Source organism: Sus scrofa, chromosome 6 (genome assembly GCF_000003025.6).
Source record: "Sus scrofa isolate TJ Tabasco breed Duroc chromosome 6, Sscrofa11.1, whole genome shotgun sequence".
Classification (NCBI taxonomy): domain Eukaryota; kingdom Metazoa; phylum Chordata; class Mammalia; order Artiodactyla; family Suidae; genus Sus; species Sus scrofa.
In genome coordinates, this window is record NC_010448.4 from 109,108,079 (window position 1) to 109,126,919 (window position 18,841).

The 18,841-nt window shown below is 41.2% G+C and overlaps 1 protein-coding gene and 1 long non-coding RNA gene across 8 annotated transcripts in view; one reads left to right on the forward strand and one right to left on the reverse strand.

The window, feature by feature from the left end:
• OSBPL1A (oxysterol binding protein like 1A) overlaps positions 1–18,841 on the reverse strand; it is a 244,221-nt gene that overhangs the window by 110,349 nt on the left and 115,031 nt on the right. For 4 of the 7 annotated variants that reach the window (XM_013999263.2, XM_021096189.1, XM_021096190.1 and 1 more), the window contains one exon: positions 9,029–9,135. The exons of 1 other annotated variant lie outside the window; for it this stretch is intronic. In XM_013999263.2, coding sequence (XP_013854717.2) covers positions 9,029–9,135 — 107 coding nt within the window. Of the gene's footprint in view, positions 1–2,104; positions 2,424–9,028; positions 9,136–18,841 lie in introns of those variants that run through there. 2 more of the 7 variants (XM_003356381.3, XM_003356382.4) reach the window with 2 other exon arrangements.
• Positions 1,614–18,348, forward strand: LOC110261184. The gene is made up of 3 exons (XR_002345070.1): positions 1,614–1,690; positions 3,691–3,775; positions 17,138–18,348. It is a non-coding gene; the product is annotated as an uncharacterized LOC110261184 (long non-coding RNA).

An 18,841-nucleotide genomic window follows, 5' to 3' on the forward strand; every position in this document is an offset into this window, starting at 1 on the left:
AGGACAGATCTTGGGTCATACCAAGCATCAGAAGGCTTACACAGGAGTTCCCGTCGTGGCACAGTGGTTAACGAATCCAACTAGGAACCATGAGGTTGCGGGTTCGGTCCCTGCCCTTGCTCAGTGGGTTAACGATCCGGCGTTGCCGTGAGCTGTGGTGTAGGTTGCAGACGCGGCTCGGATTCAGCGTTGCTGTGGCTCTGGCGTAGGCCAGTGGCTACAGCTCCGATTCAACCCCTAGCCTGGGAATCTCCATATGCCACGGAGCGGCCCAAGAAATAGCAGCAACAACAACAACAACAACAAAAAACACAAAAGACAAAAAAAAAAAAAAGGCGGCTTACACACAAACACACCTCATGCTACTGATTAAAACTTTATGTATTTTTGTTCAAAAACTTCACAAAAGTTATCAAAATGAAAACCAGCTTTGTCTTATATCAACTTCATATTTAACTTATGTCCCAGCTGCTTCCAAAATTAATTTGTAGCAGTATATTTCTGGATTATTTATACAAGCTAGGAATAATGTACACGAAGCAGAAATCCTAAATTCCTACTTTTTAAAGGAACTAGAAGTTTTCTTATAATCTTCATGGAGCTGATAAACACATCATAGGTACACAATTGTAAATCACAATCCTTTTTAAGAGAATGTAAATGACAAAGTCAAAAACTACACAGAGCTTGAAAGATGGTGTTGCACAGTTATTTTATGAATGATGTAAGATATTTTAAATGTTCTTGGACTATATGTATATTACTACCTTGATTATTAGTAAGTGCATTTGCTTTTAATATGGAAAACCTAATAAACTTTTTATTTTTATTTATTTTTCTAATAAACTTTTTAAATTCCCCCTATTCATCACAGAGCACATCTAAGGAAAGGTAGATTATGTGGGTCACTTTTACCATCAATGAAATTCCCTAAAATTTATGCATAAAGAGCTTCTAAAGAGAGAAGACTACAGTCCTGCAATTACATTCACAGTAACACAAATCCCTTCAGGCCCACAATCTAGTAAAAGTAGTACTGGGACAAAGGCTGAAATTGCTCTTTGCTCTTCATGTTCAGATTAAATATCTACTCAGTTGAAGCTGAGCTAACTTGCTGAAGTCATCAGCTTTGGGGTCAAAATCAAACACTATCTGGACCAGAGATTAACTTTGGTGTGTCCTCAAACTGAAAAGGCAATTTATATTTAGATCGCCATATTCTAGCCTACACATTACTCCACCAACTCGCATTTCAAGCATTTTTCTCTTTTGCAAAAGATTCCTGCTAAGCAATGCTATGTCTTTGAAATGAAATGCCTTCATTCTGTCTTTGAACTTAATTAAAATTAAGAAACTTTTAATAGCTTAAATAACTCTCAAATGGTATAGAAGCTCTTCCCCAGCATCTTCCTCTCCTTACTCCTTACTACCCTCCCTCCAAATCCAGAAAAAACCTGCATAACACAAAACAACTAGCCACATGCTGTGAATGCTGGGGAACGTGATTCTCCACTGGTTTAGGCTACAAAGAAAGCCTATGAGTAATCAAAAATCCCTAATCAAAACAAAGTTAAAAGCCACCTCCCCACTCCTCAACCCCAGCATAATTTCCATTTCTCTTCTCAATCCACTCAAGCATTTCTCCTTCTCGTTTTGGGGGGCAATTTTAGCGGCCTCTGAGCAGCAGATGGTAAGTTCATCTCAATGTCAACGAGGGCAGAGACATTCGAAAAATCACTAACTTGGAAGGTTATTTAGGACAATAATGTCTTTCACTGCCTTACTCCTCCCCCTCCGGCCCTACTTGACCTACTACCAATATTTGGCCGAAAAAATATCAGTTCCACGGGCTGTCCCCGCAGCGGCTCTCCCAGCAGAAGCCGGATGCAAACACCCGGCGGGCGGGCAGGGTCCCCGCCCGACTTCACGCACCCCTCCCCACTACCCGCGGCAGCACTCCGCTCTGCACACTCGCGTCCAACTATTCTTGGATCTACTAACATCCCCAGATCCCGCCCGGCCGCCCTCCCCCTTCCTGCCCCCTCGTCCCCAGCTGTCCCGAGGCCGCCCGGGCCGCCCCCTGCGCAGGCACTCGCCCACCCACCTGGGCCAGGGCCGGGGCTCCTCGGCAGCGCGCTCCGTCCGGCGCTCCGTGCGGCTCCAGCACGAATGCGCTCGGCCTGTTCCTCCGCCTCCCCTCCAGCCCAGCCGGGAGGCGCAACCCAGGGCGGCACCGCAAGGTCTCCCTAAGTCACCTTCGCGCGGCCCGCCCCCGGCTCCAGCGAGGTCGAGCAGAGGCGCGGCCCAGGACTCCCGCGCCGCGCCCGGGCCGCCAGAGGGCCGCACCGCCGCCCTCCGGGGCTCGCCGCCGGCAAATGGCCTGCCGCGGGCGGCTCCGCCGCGGCTGGCGTCGTCCGTCCCTCCTCCCCGCCCCCCCGCCGCCGCGCCCGCTTGGAGGCGCAGGTAGGGACCTGCGGGGGGCTGCGCACAGCCCGGCCGGGGTTTCGGGGAGAGCGGCGGGCACCGCTACCCGTGCTCTGGTGCATCTGCGGAAGCGCCGGCCGTTCCTGGGGTCCTGGAACTGGCGCTGTGCTCCCGCCGGCCTCGGCCTTGACAACTTTTAAATGGCCAGCCCGCACCCCCGGAAAAGCAGAGGGATCTCCTCTTCTGGAGTCTTCCCACCTCGAAGGTAACTGACACTTACTCATGCTTACAATGAAAGTCCACAACAAAGACTGAGATGATCTTCACATATTTATTTTTTATACACTTCCTAGGCTACCATTTGAGCGATGAGGAAAACAACAGTATTAACTCTACTGATGTGAAACCGCCTCACGTGAAATGGGTGGCTTCGTATTCCAGCCAGGCTGAAAGGGTTAAGACAAGGCTCCAAGGCCGGGTAGACCCACCACATAAATGCGATGCTTAAGGGGGATGTTCAGGCTAATGAAATTTCTAGTTAACTTATGAGGCTCTGCTGAGGGGAAAAAAAAAAAAAAAAAAAAAAAACAAGCTTTTTATTCCAATGCTAGTTTTAATCTTTCCGAGTTATATAAATTTGTCCTTGACTTTAGGAAGCAGAGTACTACTGAAGAAAACTGAACGTTTCTTTGACAAAATCCTAGGCTACTTTTAAGTTCACCCTTCCAGCAGTGGTAGCTGTATTCGCATGACAAATGTAAAATGTGTAGAAGATGAAACTAAACCACACTTGGAAAAATTGGAATTAATGTCAGTGAGGTTTCATGGTTTTTTGAAGTCAATTTACTTTTTTTCCATTCTAAATTGGTGACTAAATATTACTATATTTCAAAAAGTCACATCTGGCACTAAAGAGGTCGAGACCTTGCTACAGAGTATTTCTCCCTAGGCCCTAAAAATTAGAGGAGGAATTCAGTTTACAAAAGTAGTACCAGGCGGCAAAACAAAATAATGAACAAGTAAGGCTACTTTGTGAGTTCCCTGGTGGTCTAGTGGTTAGGATTTGGCACTTGAACTGCTGTGGCCAGGTTCAGTCCCTGGTTTGGGAACTGAGGTCCCACATCAAGCCACTGCAGTATGTGGCCAAAACCCTCCCCCCACCAGCAAAGGCTATTTTGTCTCAGAAGGCAATTTACAGACCACCTAAAATGTGCCAGGTACTGTATTGAGGAACTTCACATAACTCATTTGTATTCTCATTTTCAGATCTGGAAATGGAATTCCCAAACATACATTAATTTGCTCAAGATTCAAAGAGCAGAATTTAGGTCCTGATTGGTTTGACCTAAAGGTTTGTATTCTTTCCTTTGTGTATATTCCTTATGCATTTATTCAAGTATTTATTAACTGTCTACTATATGCCAAACACAGCTGCTCTAAAAATAACTTAGATACTTACTTAAGGCACTCCAGTGAAAAGTAAATATATAATGATACAATGTCACAAGTGCTACTACAGCAAGGAACTCCTAGAATAGGAGTAACAACTAACTCAGTTTTGAAGGGTGGACCCTGGGATTGGGAAATGTTAGCAGACATCCAAGAGAGCAAACCTGAGAACTTCAGCTAACAGAGTGACGGTGGGGAATTTGTGTGCTGGGCTGGAGAGGGAGTGAAGGGAGACATATATCTGAGATGCAGGAAGTAAAAACGACAGGCTTGCTTAAAGGTGGAGATGAGGAAGAAGAAAGAACCAGAGACAGCTCCAGTCTTTCCAGCTTAAGTTACCTAATAGGTAATTGAGTTGAATAGGTAACTCAGTTTTAAGCACATTGGTTTTGAAATACCTCTGATGTATCCATATGTAAATGGGAAAAAGGCAGCTGGATATACTGGTCCACAGCCTAGCTCAGGAGAGATCCAAGGTGGAGATACCTGAATCATCATGGATTTCTGGCCGAAGGAGTAGGTGAGATCATTTAGAGAGAATGCTGAGTAAGAAGGCCACCCACAGAAACCCAGGGACTACTAACATGCGAAGCATGGTCAGAGGAAAGGATGCTTGAGAAGAACACTGAGGCAGAGTTACAATAAAGAAGCCAAGAGAGAGAGGAACCATGAAAAATCACCAAGAAGCATTCCAAAAAGCAAACAGCAGTCAAATGCTAGATCCTTCAAAGGACAAGCAAGATAATTTAAGGGTGTTCTCTGACTTAGCAACAAGGAGATGTGGGCAAGAATAGTCTTGGTGGACTAGCTGAGGAATAAAGAAGAAACAGAAGGTATCACATTTTCAAAAATGGAACTGGAAAGAGGTGTAGGAGGATAGATAGAAGCTATAAGGGAGAAATCAGAAGAGAGTAGCTGTTTTTGAAGCAAAAAAAGAAACAGATGCCTCCAACAAAGGAAAGAGAAAAACTGGAATGAGGGAGCGGTTAGAAGTTGATAGCACATGCAATGACTGCCTGATGCGTAACAAAGAATTTTGCTCATGCGAGAGATGAGAGAGAAAAAGGTGAAGGCCTGAAAGATATAAACATTGCAAACGAGAGACAGGGATTAAAGGACTCTGAGCAGCTCAGGAAGCTATATGAATATTAGAAACCATGACTCCACATAGACATAGGAGTTCACATGAGGGTATGGATTCTCTCCAAAGACTTTAGCATCTGGTCCAGAGTAGCAGTACTTTTGTTGGTTCCAACTGAGAGTCTGAATCGTTCCATTACACCCCAAGCTTGGCATCCTATCATCCCAACCATATGTTCGGGTTTCATCTCTTCAGCAGTCAGGAGATTTAACATGCAAGTATGAAATATTTTATTGGTGAGCTTACACTAAAAATTGGTTTGACTAATATCAAGGGGAACTCAATAAAACCCAGAGAACCAGAAGGGCACCAATGATGACTTCTGAGTGACATTTTAACCACTTCTGATACCACCCTCTGGTGAGGCAAAATACAGAAACAATAATTTGTGAAACCAGTATCTAGCCTTCTGAATAGAACTCTCAAACAAGGTCCAAGAAAAATCACAGCCTTCACAATCTATGATGTTTCCCAAGTATATCACCCTAAAAACATCTAGTAAGGTTCCCTATAATAGATCACTCACAAACTTTACATCTTATTTTATATATTGCCTCGGTTTTTTGTAAACAACATTAGTGTTACTTCAAGTAAAATACGCCTACATACTGTCTCATTTATATAGAGGTCACCTGGAAACCAGGAGTATCTAGGCCATATCAGGGCTCCCCCAAATAAGCAAAGAACAAGTGCATACTAGAAGGCCCCAGGTCCAATGCTATGACCTGTGCCCATTGTCAACCCCCATGTTTCTCATACAGAGCTACCTTAGGCTTACTGCGGACATAATTTTACCAAGTTTGGTTACTGGTTTTCTTTTTTAACAAACAGGAGATTAGTATGAATATATCAAAAGGGATCAGTATTCCACTGCTAGAGATGGGCACCCCATTGATCTAAAAATCAAGCAAGTAAAAAAGTATTTATTAAACCATAAGGAGCAAAAAAGAATTTGAGAATTAGCAGGATTGGACCATTTAATCAAAAAAGAGTCCTATAAACATTATCCTCTGAAGGCATCTCTGTATTAAGACAAAGAATAATCATAAACATACAAAGGGACAATCCTGAGGCACCCAGGAAAGATAAAATTCAATATGAAAACTTTCGTTTTAAGAAGTGAATGTGTAACCTTTAGAGTAAATGTCCTTAAAAGAGATCAGAGTAAAAATAGTTTTGCTGCTGCTGGGGCTTGTGTCACTTACATCTACCGGGTCCCTATTTTGTGCCAGGTACTGCACAAAGTGTTTTGACCATATGATCTCATATACTCCTCAAAACACCAGTCTGCTTCGTTTTGGTTGGTCACTTAACTGTACTCTTCCTTTTTGGGGGGGCTGTGGGGGGCATGCCCAAGGCTCACAGAAGTTCTGGGGCCAGGGATCGAACCTGAGCAACGGCAGTGATAATGCTGGATCCTTAACCTGCTGAGCAACCAGGGAACTCTGATCACCACTTTATTTATTTTTTTTTTTTTTTTGTCTTTTTTGTCTTTTGTTGTTGTTGTTGTTGTTGCCATTTCTTGGGCCGCTCCCGCGGCATATGGAGGTTCCCAGGCTAGGAGCTGAATCGGAGCCGTAGCCACCGGCCTACACCAGAGCCACAGCAACACGGGATCCGAGCCGCGTCTGCAACCTACACCACAGCTCACGGCAACGCCGGATCGTTAACCCACTGAGCAAGGGCAGGGACCGAACCCGCAACCTCATGGTTCCTAGTCGGATTCGTTAACCACTGCGCCACGACGGGAACTCCTGATCACCACTTTAAAAAGGAGATTGTATTGCAAAGACAGAGATTAAACAGCAGAGCCAAGAACTGGATTCAAGTCTGTTTTGTTCAAAGTTTATCGTTGCTCTTTTAATAAAATTTCCAGATAATGAAAATTTAATTTATGTTGCCAGATAAATAAGGCATTACTAGTACATAATCGTTCCACTCTGACCTCAATTAAGCCATTAAATCCCTATGTTGTAATTCTTAGCTACTTGATAAGACCAACTTCAATGATGCCATTTATCTTGCAAATATTTTTTAGGCCTTCTCATTGTCTATAATCATAATTCTCAGAAGGAAATCCATAGATTTCTATTAAGGGCTCCATAAAATTGACATTTCATAAAATTACTGAACAGAAATCTTAAAGATACTCTTAAAAGTTTGAAGCAATGTCATTTACTAAATGAATATTTTGTGCCCGTGATGTGCTAATATGCTGTGTACATATTATTCATCTATACACATCTGATATCCACACCCCATACTGAGGCGTTTATATATTTTCATGCTACAGAAACTCGCCCAAGGTCCTACAAGTGGTTAAGGAAAGGCTGAGATTTACAAGAGATCTGTTAGACTTTCAGACTAGTGTGCTTAATGACTTTCTACATGGCCTCTCTTATTTGAAAGAAGAAAATATCAAAGTTTAGAGAACTTAAGTAGCCCATTATCACTTAAATAATAAGGATGGAAACACAACACAGTCAGTCTACAAACAGTCAAATAAATTTTCTTTAGACAACACCACCTCCTCCCAAAACAAGATAAAACCAATGTTAAAAACATGGAAGCTCCAAGATACCATCAGAGAAAAGGGGTCACAAGTGTTAATTAGACAGCATCCCACAGTAACAACTGCTGACTTATGCTCAGGGCTTACTATGTGTCAGGAACTATGCTAAGCATTTTGCTTACAATTATCTAATTCTCATGACAAATTTAAAAGGCTTAAAGAGGTTAATGAAGTTAAACTTTAGGCTAATATTCTTATACATAGCTATAGATTTACACAGAAGAGGTTACCTAAGTTTTTTTAACTTAAAGATTAGGATAAGGCAGCTTCTTTAGAAATTATTTCTAAGCTAGTGTTCACTTTAAAACTATACATATTTCTAGAACAAAAAAAGTTATCAATACATTCATCAGGTACCACATAAGAGATGTGAATGAATTTAGTTTTACCATGTAATAAATACTACCTGAATCCCATATCGTCATAATTTGTTCCTCAGTGTTCTGCAATGCTATAATCATATTGCAACTTGACTTACATCAAAATCATGAAAATGGGAGGAAAAACATAAGAAAGAAAAATCCTTGTTCAGGCAGTCAAAACACACTTTAATGACCCTTCAGTCCTTAGAAAAGAGTTACTAACAGATAGGCATACCACTTTTGCTATATTTGGAAAATCAAGTGGCACTTTTATTTATTTATTTTATTTTTTTCAGCTCCACCCATGGCATATGGAAGTTCTTGGGCCAGGGGTCAAATCTGAGCCCCAGCTGCAACCTACACCACAGCCTAAACTGTAGATCTTTAACCCACTGCACCACAGTGGGAATTTCAAGTGACAATTTTTTTTTGGCTTTTTTTAAGGGCTGCACCTACGACATGTGGAAATGCCCAGGCTAGCGGTAGAATTGGAGCTGCAACTGCTGGATCCAAGCTAGGTCTGTGACCTACACCACAGCTCACAGCAATGCCAGATCCTTAACCCACTGAGCAAGGCCAGGGATTGAACCAGCATCCTCATGGATACTAGTGGGGTTCATTACCGCTGAGCAATGACAGGAACTCAAGTGGCAAATTTTTAAATAGGAGAGAGCAAGGGGCAGAGAGCACAAACACAAAAATTTAACCCATTAAGCTCTGTTCACATAGGTTAAAATAACTATTTTCTAAATAAAAGTACATATTTTTTTCATATAGAGACCTTTTCTTTCTAGAATTATTTTCATATTCCTATTGAAATGCCACAACCACCCAGAGTAGATCAATTTGAAACACACTTGTTACATATGGATATATAAGCAAATTACATGATAAAAGAGAAGTTATTCCAGGATCATCCTGCTTAATCAGGAATAAGTAAGTTCTAAATTTTAGTGAAAATGAAGCTTTCCTTTAACTCTATTTTCTTCTACCTTCAGAAATTTGAAAGCAATGATATATTGGATGATCCACTATGTGACACTCAAACATTTAAAAAAAATTCAATTACAAACTACCTACCCCTTCTTGTTTAGTGAAGAGATTAAGGCAATCACTCAAAGCTACACATGTTTCTCTAGAAGCTTCAGAGACAACTTCAACTTTCTGAAGAAATGATGGAAGCATTTCTATAAACAAAAAAAAAAAAAAAGTGAAATGAGTGGGACTTTAGGTAATCTTAAAGTAAACTAAGGCCACAAATACATTTTTATATCTACTAACCTCATGTCTCCTTCCATTTGCCTTAAGCAAAGCATATAGTATGTTCCTTGGGCATCATTATAAAGCACCACTGTATGCAGGGCACATAAATTAGTGCCTTGACTAATTTACCAAAAAGAAAAGATGTAGCTTTGACCTAGAAAAGCCTATATCCTAAAAGGAGAAGAGCTAGAATTAAAAAGCTTATAGGAATAAGTAGTAATATAATTTTTAAGAAAAAGAGCTGCTAAGAAGGAATGGTATCATTACTTATAAAACATTAACATTTCCTTTCAAGATACTTATTACTAGATGAGTAATTTTATTCAAAGAGAAAGTGCTAAAAAGAGACATGATGGCTAAAATATCTGAAGGTGGCATTAACTCAACTTCCTTCACTTCTTATTTGGATAAATGTTTTGTATAAATAGGTCTTTCACTCTCAAAAATATGTCCTGTCAAGGTCCAGTATCTTTCAGTATATGTTTAAGGTGGGAACATAAATATCAGTATCTTCTCTGGACCTCTAAACAAAATCTTTAATCCACTTTACCCATTACAAAAAACAACCCAAAAAAATAACAGAATGTTGACAAGAGAAAGCTGCAAGATGCACACATATCACTTAAACAAGGGAAATGTCATAATCCATGCAGATTAATTCAAGAGAAATGTACTTGGTTGAAATAGCTTAGGACTGTATTTTGATTATGTATTAGGATCCTTTAAATCTGTCCTTTCCATCAAATAAAATCATAATATTCAGAAACCTTTAAGAAAAAAAATAACTCAAAAGGAGAAAGACAATTAAATCTGTACCATCCCCTGTACTTTAAATATATATATATATTTTTTGCTTTTTAGGGCCTCACTTGGCAGAAAATGGGAGTTCCCAGGCTAGGGTTGAATCAGAGCTGCAGCTGCCGGCCTACACCACAGCCACAGCAATGCAGGATCAAGTCTCGTCTGCAACCTACACCACAGCTCATGGATGGATCCTCATGGATCCTAGTCTGGTTCGTTAACCAATGAGCCACCAAGGGAACTCCCCTATTTAAATAATCTTGATTCACTTAAACCACTATTCTTAAAACATGGTAAACAAAGTCAATAAATAAAAGGTATAAAGTTGGGAGTTCCTGTCATGGCACAGCGGAAACAAAACCAACTAGGATCCATGAGGATGCAGGTTTGATCCCTGGCCTCACTCAGCGGGTTAAGGATCTGGCACTGCCCTAAGCTGTGGTGTAGGTCACAGATGCAGCTTGGATCCTGAGTTGCTGTGGCTCTGGCGTAGGCCGACAGCTGTAGCTCTGATCTGACCCATAGCCTGGAAATTTCCATATGTCACGGGTGAGGCCCCAAAGCCAAAAAAAAAAAAAAAAAAGGAATAAAATAAATCCAAATGCCAGCAATTTGCAATTATTAGGCCATAAAATAGTGGGTACTAAGAAGAAACAATTTTTAAATGGGAAATGGAATGTAAATAAAATCTACAGAGAACATACCACAAATTATTTAGTCATTACTACTAAGTGATAAAACTCTATTACTGTTTTATTCTTTTAATTTTTCAAGTTTTTTACATGAATGTGATTTATTTTAGCAAGGACAAGTCCTTTTCTTGAAAAAGCTATTTCTCAAAACTCATAAGGCAGGAATTCCTGTCGAGGTGCAACAGAAATGAATCCGACTAGGAACCATGAAGTTGAGGGTTTGATCCCTGGCCTCCTGCAGTGGGTTAAGGATCCGGTGTTATCCTGAGCTGTGGTGTAGGTTGCAGATGCGGCTCGGATCTGCTGTGGCTGTGGTGTAGGCCAGCAGCTGTAGCTCCAATTGGACCCCTAGCCTGAGAACCTCCATAGGCTGTGGGTGTGGCCCTAAAAAAAAACCCCAAAAAACTCATAAGGCAAAAGTGGGCAACAAAAGGAAAAGTGTTAAATGAAGGTATAAACAGTCTTTGATTAATATCTGGCTACAAAGACAAAATGACATTTTATCTTATTTTTCATCTTATGGAATATAGTTTGCGAGTGCTAGCTATTCTTAATAACACCCAAGTAATTGAAATCTACTATATTCTAAAATATTTTACGTACTTTTCCTTTTTGAATCTTTGATACACATTGTGAAGATTTATTCTGTACTTAGCTGCTAAATAGCAAAAGAAAGTACCATATGCTAGATGCCATGTGACTTAAATAGTACCTCAACAGATGTCTTACGCAGAACTGTGGCTGGGGGACTGCGAGGAGACGAACAGGAAAAAACATACACAGCCTCTATCTTCCATAAATTATCTGGGTAATCTAGTAATTTTCCACTTTTATGGCACAAAGCATAGGAAGATGGAAGCATAGTCATTCATGTATATATTTCTTTTACTAAATACCATCACATACTTAACCATCTCCAGTTTTGTCTATGTTTTAGATATTTCACACTTAAGATACTTGTTGATTAGCAGAAAACAATCATTAAATGTCTAAATTTTTAAGGAGTATTTTACATGTTTTTAAAAAACAAAACATATTCAAGCTTTCAAAAGATATTTCAAGAAAACATACATCAAGACGAGTTTTTATAAGAATCCATTATTGGAGTTCCCGTCGTGGCGCAGTGGTTAACGAATCCGACTAGGAACCATGAGGTTGCGGGTTCGGTCCCTGCCCTTGCTCAGTGGGTTAACGATCCGGCGTTGCCGTGAGCTGTGGTGTAGGTTGCAGACGCAGCTCGGATCCCGCGTTGCTGTGGCTCTGGCGAAGGCCGGTGGCTACAGCTCCGATTCAACCCCTAGCCTGGGAACCTCCATATGCCGCGGGAGCGGCCCAAGAAATAGCAACAACAACAACAGCAACAACAACAACAAAAAAAGAATCCATTATTGAGAGAGTGTCAAATTCTTCAGTCTGGGAGTTCCTGTTGTGGCTCAGCAGGTTATGAGCCTGACTAGCATCCATGAAGATGCAGGTTCAAACCCTGGCCTTGCTCAGTGGGTTAAGGATCCAGTGCTGTGTGAGCTGTGCTGTAGGTTGCAGACATGGCTCGGATCCCACAGTGCAGTGGATGTGGTGTAGGCCAGCAGCTCCAATTCAACCCCTGGCCTAGGAACTTACATGGGCTGCAGGTATGGCCATAAAAACAAAAAAAAATTTCTTCAGTCCAAAAGAGTGAAGTTACCTAACTTCTTTGGCAATCTAATGTTTAAATAAGATTTTGGAATTAATATTAACTTGCATGGTAGGATGGTGTAAGAATCATGGACTTTGGCAACACTCTGGTGCACTGCAGCATATCAGGGCCAGTCTGTTCACAATGGCATACTTCTTATGCAATGATGTCTGCATACTGATTATATAAAAGAAAACAGCTAGGCTTCTAGAAAAGTTACCAACTGGGAATCACTGCAAATATGTTTTAACCAATTAATATTTAGAGATAGAGCTGTAATAAATACATGCAAAAGGGCCAGTATGTTACTATATCTGGCCTACTCTGAGAATTGGACACTGTTAATTTTGAGGAAAAAAGTTATTTTTTTGTACTAAAAATATTCTTGAACTCAGGGAAGATGCTAGAAGATCATATGTGAAAAGAGAAACGTATAAAAAGCTCACAATCTGTCGTTTTCATGATTACACTGTACAATTTTTAATTGGCTAAGTTTTAAAACTAGTGTGGAAGTACTTGTTTCTTGTCTTGTTAACAAACTAAACCCTAATACAGAAAAACTCCATTTTTCTCCTTATATAGAAAAAGTCCATATTCGTTAAACTAACATTTGGGTTGTTCCATAAACAGTCAGTATCAGCCAAGCTGTTGTTCTGAAAATATTTGTCTTCCCAGAAATACTATTCTGTTTTACTGCTTCCAAACCTTTGTTAAAGATGGTCCCTCTTCCATGAATACTGGAAATTATTATTCATATTCAGAAATTTCCCCACTTAACCAAAAGTTCTGTTGTTCCCCCCACCTCCACCCCCCTGCCCCCGCCCCGGCAAGGCCAAGTTCAAATGCCATCCTCTCCATGAAGCCTTCCTTAAATACTGCTGTGGGCTATGACCTCTCCTACTGGATTCCAAAAGCAGCCATGTCTGCTTATAACAGAGAACACAGACACTGCATGTATGCTGGACCTCTGTTACCCTCAGGAAATGCTCAATCTCTTTAACACTCCGAGACCCTGCACTGGACTTTGTTTGAAGAAAAGACTCATGTATCAATTTAAAGAATAAGGAGAAAAAAAATTGGGAGTTCCTCTTGTGGGTCAGCAGAAACTAACTTGACTAGGATCCATGAGGATGAGGGTTCGATCCCTGGCCTCACTCAGTGGGTTAAGGATCCAGCACTTCCTTGAGCTGAGATGCAGGTCAGCAGCTGCAGCTCTGATTGGACCCCTAGCATGGGAACTTGCATATGCCACAGGTGTGGCCCTAAAAAAAAAAAAGAAAATAATAAAATATTTTATTCCCAGGCTTGCCTAGAACATCTAAATGATTTTAGATTGTTTTATTTTACATCAAAAGAATTACTGTATTAAGATACACACATTTTAATTGATATTACTACAGGCTGGCTAATTAGGGCAGATTGATAAATAGATTATGTAAAATTACATTTTCCTGGAGTTCCTGCTGTGGATCAGCATCATCTCCACAGTGTAAAAATGCAGGTTTGATCCCCAGCCCGGCACAGTGGGTTAAAGGATTGCAGCTGTGGCGTAGGTGACAACTGTGGCGCATATCTGATCCCTAACCCAGGAACTCTATATGCCAGGGAGAGGCCAGAAAAAAAAAAGAAAAGCCTACATTTTCCTTCTACTTGAGGCACAAGTAGACATATATTGCCTATTTTTCAATATTTGCTCAAATATTTCTATCATTGGAGATAAGATATTTAAAAGAAAAAAAATTGATTTAATAGCATTGTTTTCTCACCCTAGTCTTTCTGGGAACAGTGCTGCCTTAAGTGTTTGTATTTACTTTAAAAAAAAAAAAAAAAAAAAAAAAAACAGCAGAGAGAATGAAAAGTCCCAAAACTATCTAGTGCCAAAGCTAAAGGTCATAGGAAATAAAATATCAAAATAAGACAATTTCTGTCTTGTGGTGAAAAAAAAATGCAATATATCTATGACATGAGAGAGAGACATGATCTTACCTGCATGAAAACTTATTAAAACAGAATCATACTTAATCGGAATTATATAAATGCCTCAAGAAAATCAGTGCTCTCCTCAAAATGGAGAAGAAAATACTGCACATAAAAATCAACTAGGAGTTCCCATCATGGCTCAGTGGAAACGAATCTGACTAGCATCCATGAGGATGCAGGTTCAATCCCTGGCCTTGCGCAGTGGGTTAAGGCTCCGGCATTGCCATGAACTGTCATATAGGTCACAGATGCAGCTTGGATCCCAAGTTGCTATGGCTGTGGTGCAGGCTGGCAGCCATAGCTCCAATTTGACCCCTAGCCTGGGAACCTCCATATGTTGCAGGTGAGGCCCTAAAAAGACAAAAAAATAAAAAATTTTTTAAAAAATCACTTATTCTTGGAGCTTCCTGGTGGCTCAGCAGGTTAAGAATCTAGCGTTGGGAGTTCCTGTCGTGGCGCATCGGAAATGAATCCAACTAGGAACTCTGGGGTTGCAGGTTCAATCCCTGCCCTTGCTCAGTGGGTTAAGGATCTGGCATTGCCGTTAGCTTTGGGTAGGTCACAGATAAGGCTCGGATCTGGTGTTGCTGTGGCTCTGGCATAGGCCGGCAGCTGTAGATCTGATTGGACCCCTAGCCTGGGAACCTCCATATGCCACAAATGCGGCCCTAAAAAGAAAAAGAAAAAAAAAAAAAAAAGAATCTGGCATTGTCATTTCTGTGGTTTGGCTTTGATCTTTGGCCTGGCAATTATTGGATGCCATGGGTGCAGCCAAAAATAAATAAATAAATAAATAAGATCAACCAACTACTCTTCTAAAAACATCAACTATATCAAGCCATTAACTTGAAAAAAAAAATCAAGACTGGTGACATATGTAAGATATACTAAGAATATAAATCTATTTCTTGTTCAAATTAAGATGATTAGTTTCAATGCAATCACCTACTGGTTAAGTACCACTAATTGACTGTTCATATCTACGTCTATGTAATTTACACTAGTTGCAGTGGGAAGTATAAAACACATAGTTCAACACAGCATGTGTTAAATGAGTTAAGAATAAAAAGATATTATCAGGGATAAGATATAAACAGCAAACAAACTGAACATACATAAAAAGTTACATGTTCAGAGAAAGGAGTTACCATTATGAGACGGTGTAACACAGTGGATTCCGATGAAAAGTAATGGGACTTGAGTTGGATCTTGAAAAAGATTTTTTATTGCTAAATATAATTCCCAATAAAACAAACATATCTCGAATATCTGTAACTATTTTTTCAGATAGTACTGAAAACACTGGACAGTCTCAGAATTATGGTCAATGAGAACTGGAGAGGTTAAAACTTGCTTCTACCATTTACCGAGTGGCTACCATGTATCAATCACTACACTTGGTGCTGGAGATAAAAGCCTAAGTAATTAACTGAGAAACAGTTTTTTTTGTCCTTAGAAAACTTGCCATCTAGTAAGGATAACAAAGTAAAACAATTATTACTGAATGAACAGTACTGATGGGAGGGAGTCTTTAGAATAGGAGGGAAAGTATACATTTGTTGGGAAAAGTGAAATGATTAATTTCAAAATATTTAGAAAAGTACCAGTTGGGAAGAACTTTTGGCACCAAAACAGGGAGGAAGCCAGGAGAACTATGGAATATGTCTTTGCATTCTTCTGCAAATAAGAGTGAAGGGAGGCAAAGAGAAAGATTTTATTTTATCTTTATTTTTTTGCTTTTTTAGGGCCACACCCTCGGCATATGGAAGTTCCCAGGCTGGGGGATGAATCAGAGCTGCATCTGCCAGCCTACACCACAGCCACAGCAAAGCCAGATATGAGCCGCATCTGAGTCCTACACCACAGCTCATAGCAACGCTGGATCCTTGACCCACTGAGGGAGGCCAGAGATCCAACCTGCATCTTCATGGATACTAGTTTGGTTCTTAACCGCTGAGTCACAATGGGAATGCCAGGAAGATTTTATTGATTAAAATCTCCATCAAAGGCTATGCCTGGAGTTGCATCACTTCTGACCCTGGGCTCCTCACTTCACAGTAATGATTGTTGAGAAAAACCAGTCAACACAGTCAGTGATTTGAGTAGAATCACATGTGACCTGGGGAGCTCTGCCTCCAGGAAAGTCAGGGCTGGTAGGGTCTGTGCCACAAGGAATAAGGGGAAGGGTGAGAATTTGATCATGTTTTCTCATAGAAACTTTGGGTGAAATAAATATGAGTAATAGATCACTTAATTTCATAGCCACTTTGTCTGATTGGTTTGACTCCTCAACTCCATTCCCTGAAAGGAAGCCTGGACCCAGGGCAGAAGCTCCCTCTCCTGTATAACGAGCCTGTGCAGGAGCACCCAACAGCAAGCAGGCCTAAACCTCTGCCTGCCCTTCTCTTACCTTCTAAGACCTGAGGAGGCCCAGGTCTGCCCAGAGTGGGAAATGAAAACTGAAAGAGTAAAGAAGTAAAGGGCTTCAGTGCCACAACAGGGAAAGGGGAGAGTGATCTGGACACGCAGAGTAAGAACACTTAGGCTAGTCTGAGAGAAGCCAAGAAGTTTCTAGAAGCTACATTTAAACGATGAGGAAAAGTTAGTATTTCACAAGGTAGGAACAAGACCCTAAAGCATGAGAAAAACTCAAGTGTTGCTGAACAGTGAGTAAGAGGAAGGAAGAGGGGAGACTGCTGAAGTGAGGAGACACAGGTCAAGTCAGAGTTGATTATGCCCTCAGGCACTGAAGGTGACAAGACCTGGTTTTGTTTACAGGCACCTCTGAAACCACACTGTGGAACATACCACGGGGAGGGAAGTGGAGGAACATAAAACCGGAGGCGGCACAGCCAGATAAGAAGGGCTGCAGCCCCCGGGCAGGATGGCTGGGTCCTATGTCAGCGCAGCGAATGGGGAGCGAATGAATGTGGAGACGCGGAATGTGCACCACAGGAAAGGAGGTTGAGATGGTGCCGAGGTCTGCGCTTGGGAAACCGTGTGATGTGTTCTGGGAGAGGGAAAAGACCAGAAAGAGCATCGGGACAAGAAAAGAGAAGAAAAAAAAAACTGACAGGAAAAATACGGAGGATTTCCTTGCTGTGAGTTAGGAACGTGAACCCTACATCAGTCCCACCATCCTCTTGAACTTCTCAATGGGAGACTTGTAAGGATGCGAACACCACCTCAAAACTACAAGAGCCAAGCGACTCTGAATGTCCTCAACAAATTCTCCCTTTCACTGGAGATGTAGATCTAGGGATGAAAGGCTGTAAACTTTTCTGGTTCACAGAGCAAACGTTCAAGAATAAACACAGATTTCTCGATTTAGTCTAGACCCTTTATCAGCTAAGAACAATATTTGGAGCATGCTGCCTAGGATTAAACACTGACTCTGGTTTTTACTAGCTGTGGGAACTTAGACAAATTACCTAAGCTCTCTGTGCCTCTGTGAGCTTATTTATAATAATGGACATAATATAATGGGAGTAAAACAAAGATTTAGATGACAGAGAAATTCTACCACTCACAGATTCTCAGTGAAAGAACTACTCAAAGGTTTGCCTCAGGAAAAAAAACAAACAAAAAAACTAAATCCAGAGAAGAGGAGACGATTAAAAAAAAAAAAAAATGGCATTGACTGTGGAACTCCTAATGGTAAAAAAGAATGCAAAATCTCCCCCAGCACTGATGGCTTCTTCCTCATTTGGTCTGTCTCTATAAGGTCTCACTGAATTATATAATCTCTATGCTTACTAACTTGACATAGCAAATGCAGTACAAGTTTCTTTGTGGCTCAAGAGAAATAAGCTATAAATTTATGAGCTGGATCAATATGTTATCCATGTCATTCACTAAGAGTGGGAGTGGCTGGAGAAGGTGCTGGGGAGGGAAGGAGGGAGAGGTGAGCAGGCACAAGCCCTATGTGTTATGCACTGTTTAGGTGCTGAAGATAGTCCATGAATAAAACCAACCAAAGTTCCTCCCTTCGTGGAGTCTGTGGTCCAACAGGAGGGGTAGACAATCAACTACACACACATCTGTAGGAAGTTTGATAAATGACAAAGAATAAAGCAAGTGGAGTGATGGAGTTCCCATCATGACTCAGTGGTTAACAAATCCAACTAGGAACCATGAGGTTGCAGGTTCGATCCCTGGCCTTGCTCGGTGGGTTAAGGATCCAGCATTGCTGTGATCTGTGGTATAGGTTGCAGAAGCAGCTCGGATCCCACGTTGCTGTTGCTGTGGCTCTGTTGTAGGCTGGTGGCTACAGCTATGACTGGACCCCTAGCCTGGGAACCTCCATATGCCAAGGGAGCAGCCCCAGAAATGGCAAAAAGACAAAACAAACAAACAAACAAACAAAAAACAAGTAGGGGGCAGCAACTGCTGGAGCTGGAAGCTTCAACTAGATGTAGTTATCAGTAGGTGTCCTGACAAGGAAGAGCTGGCAAATTCTGGGGCAAAAGGAGATGGCAGCAG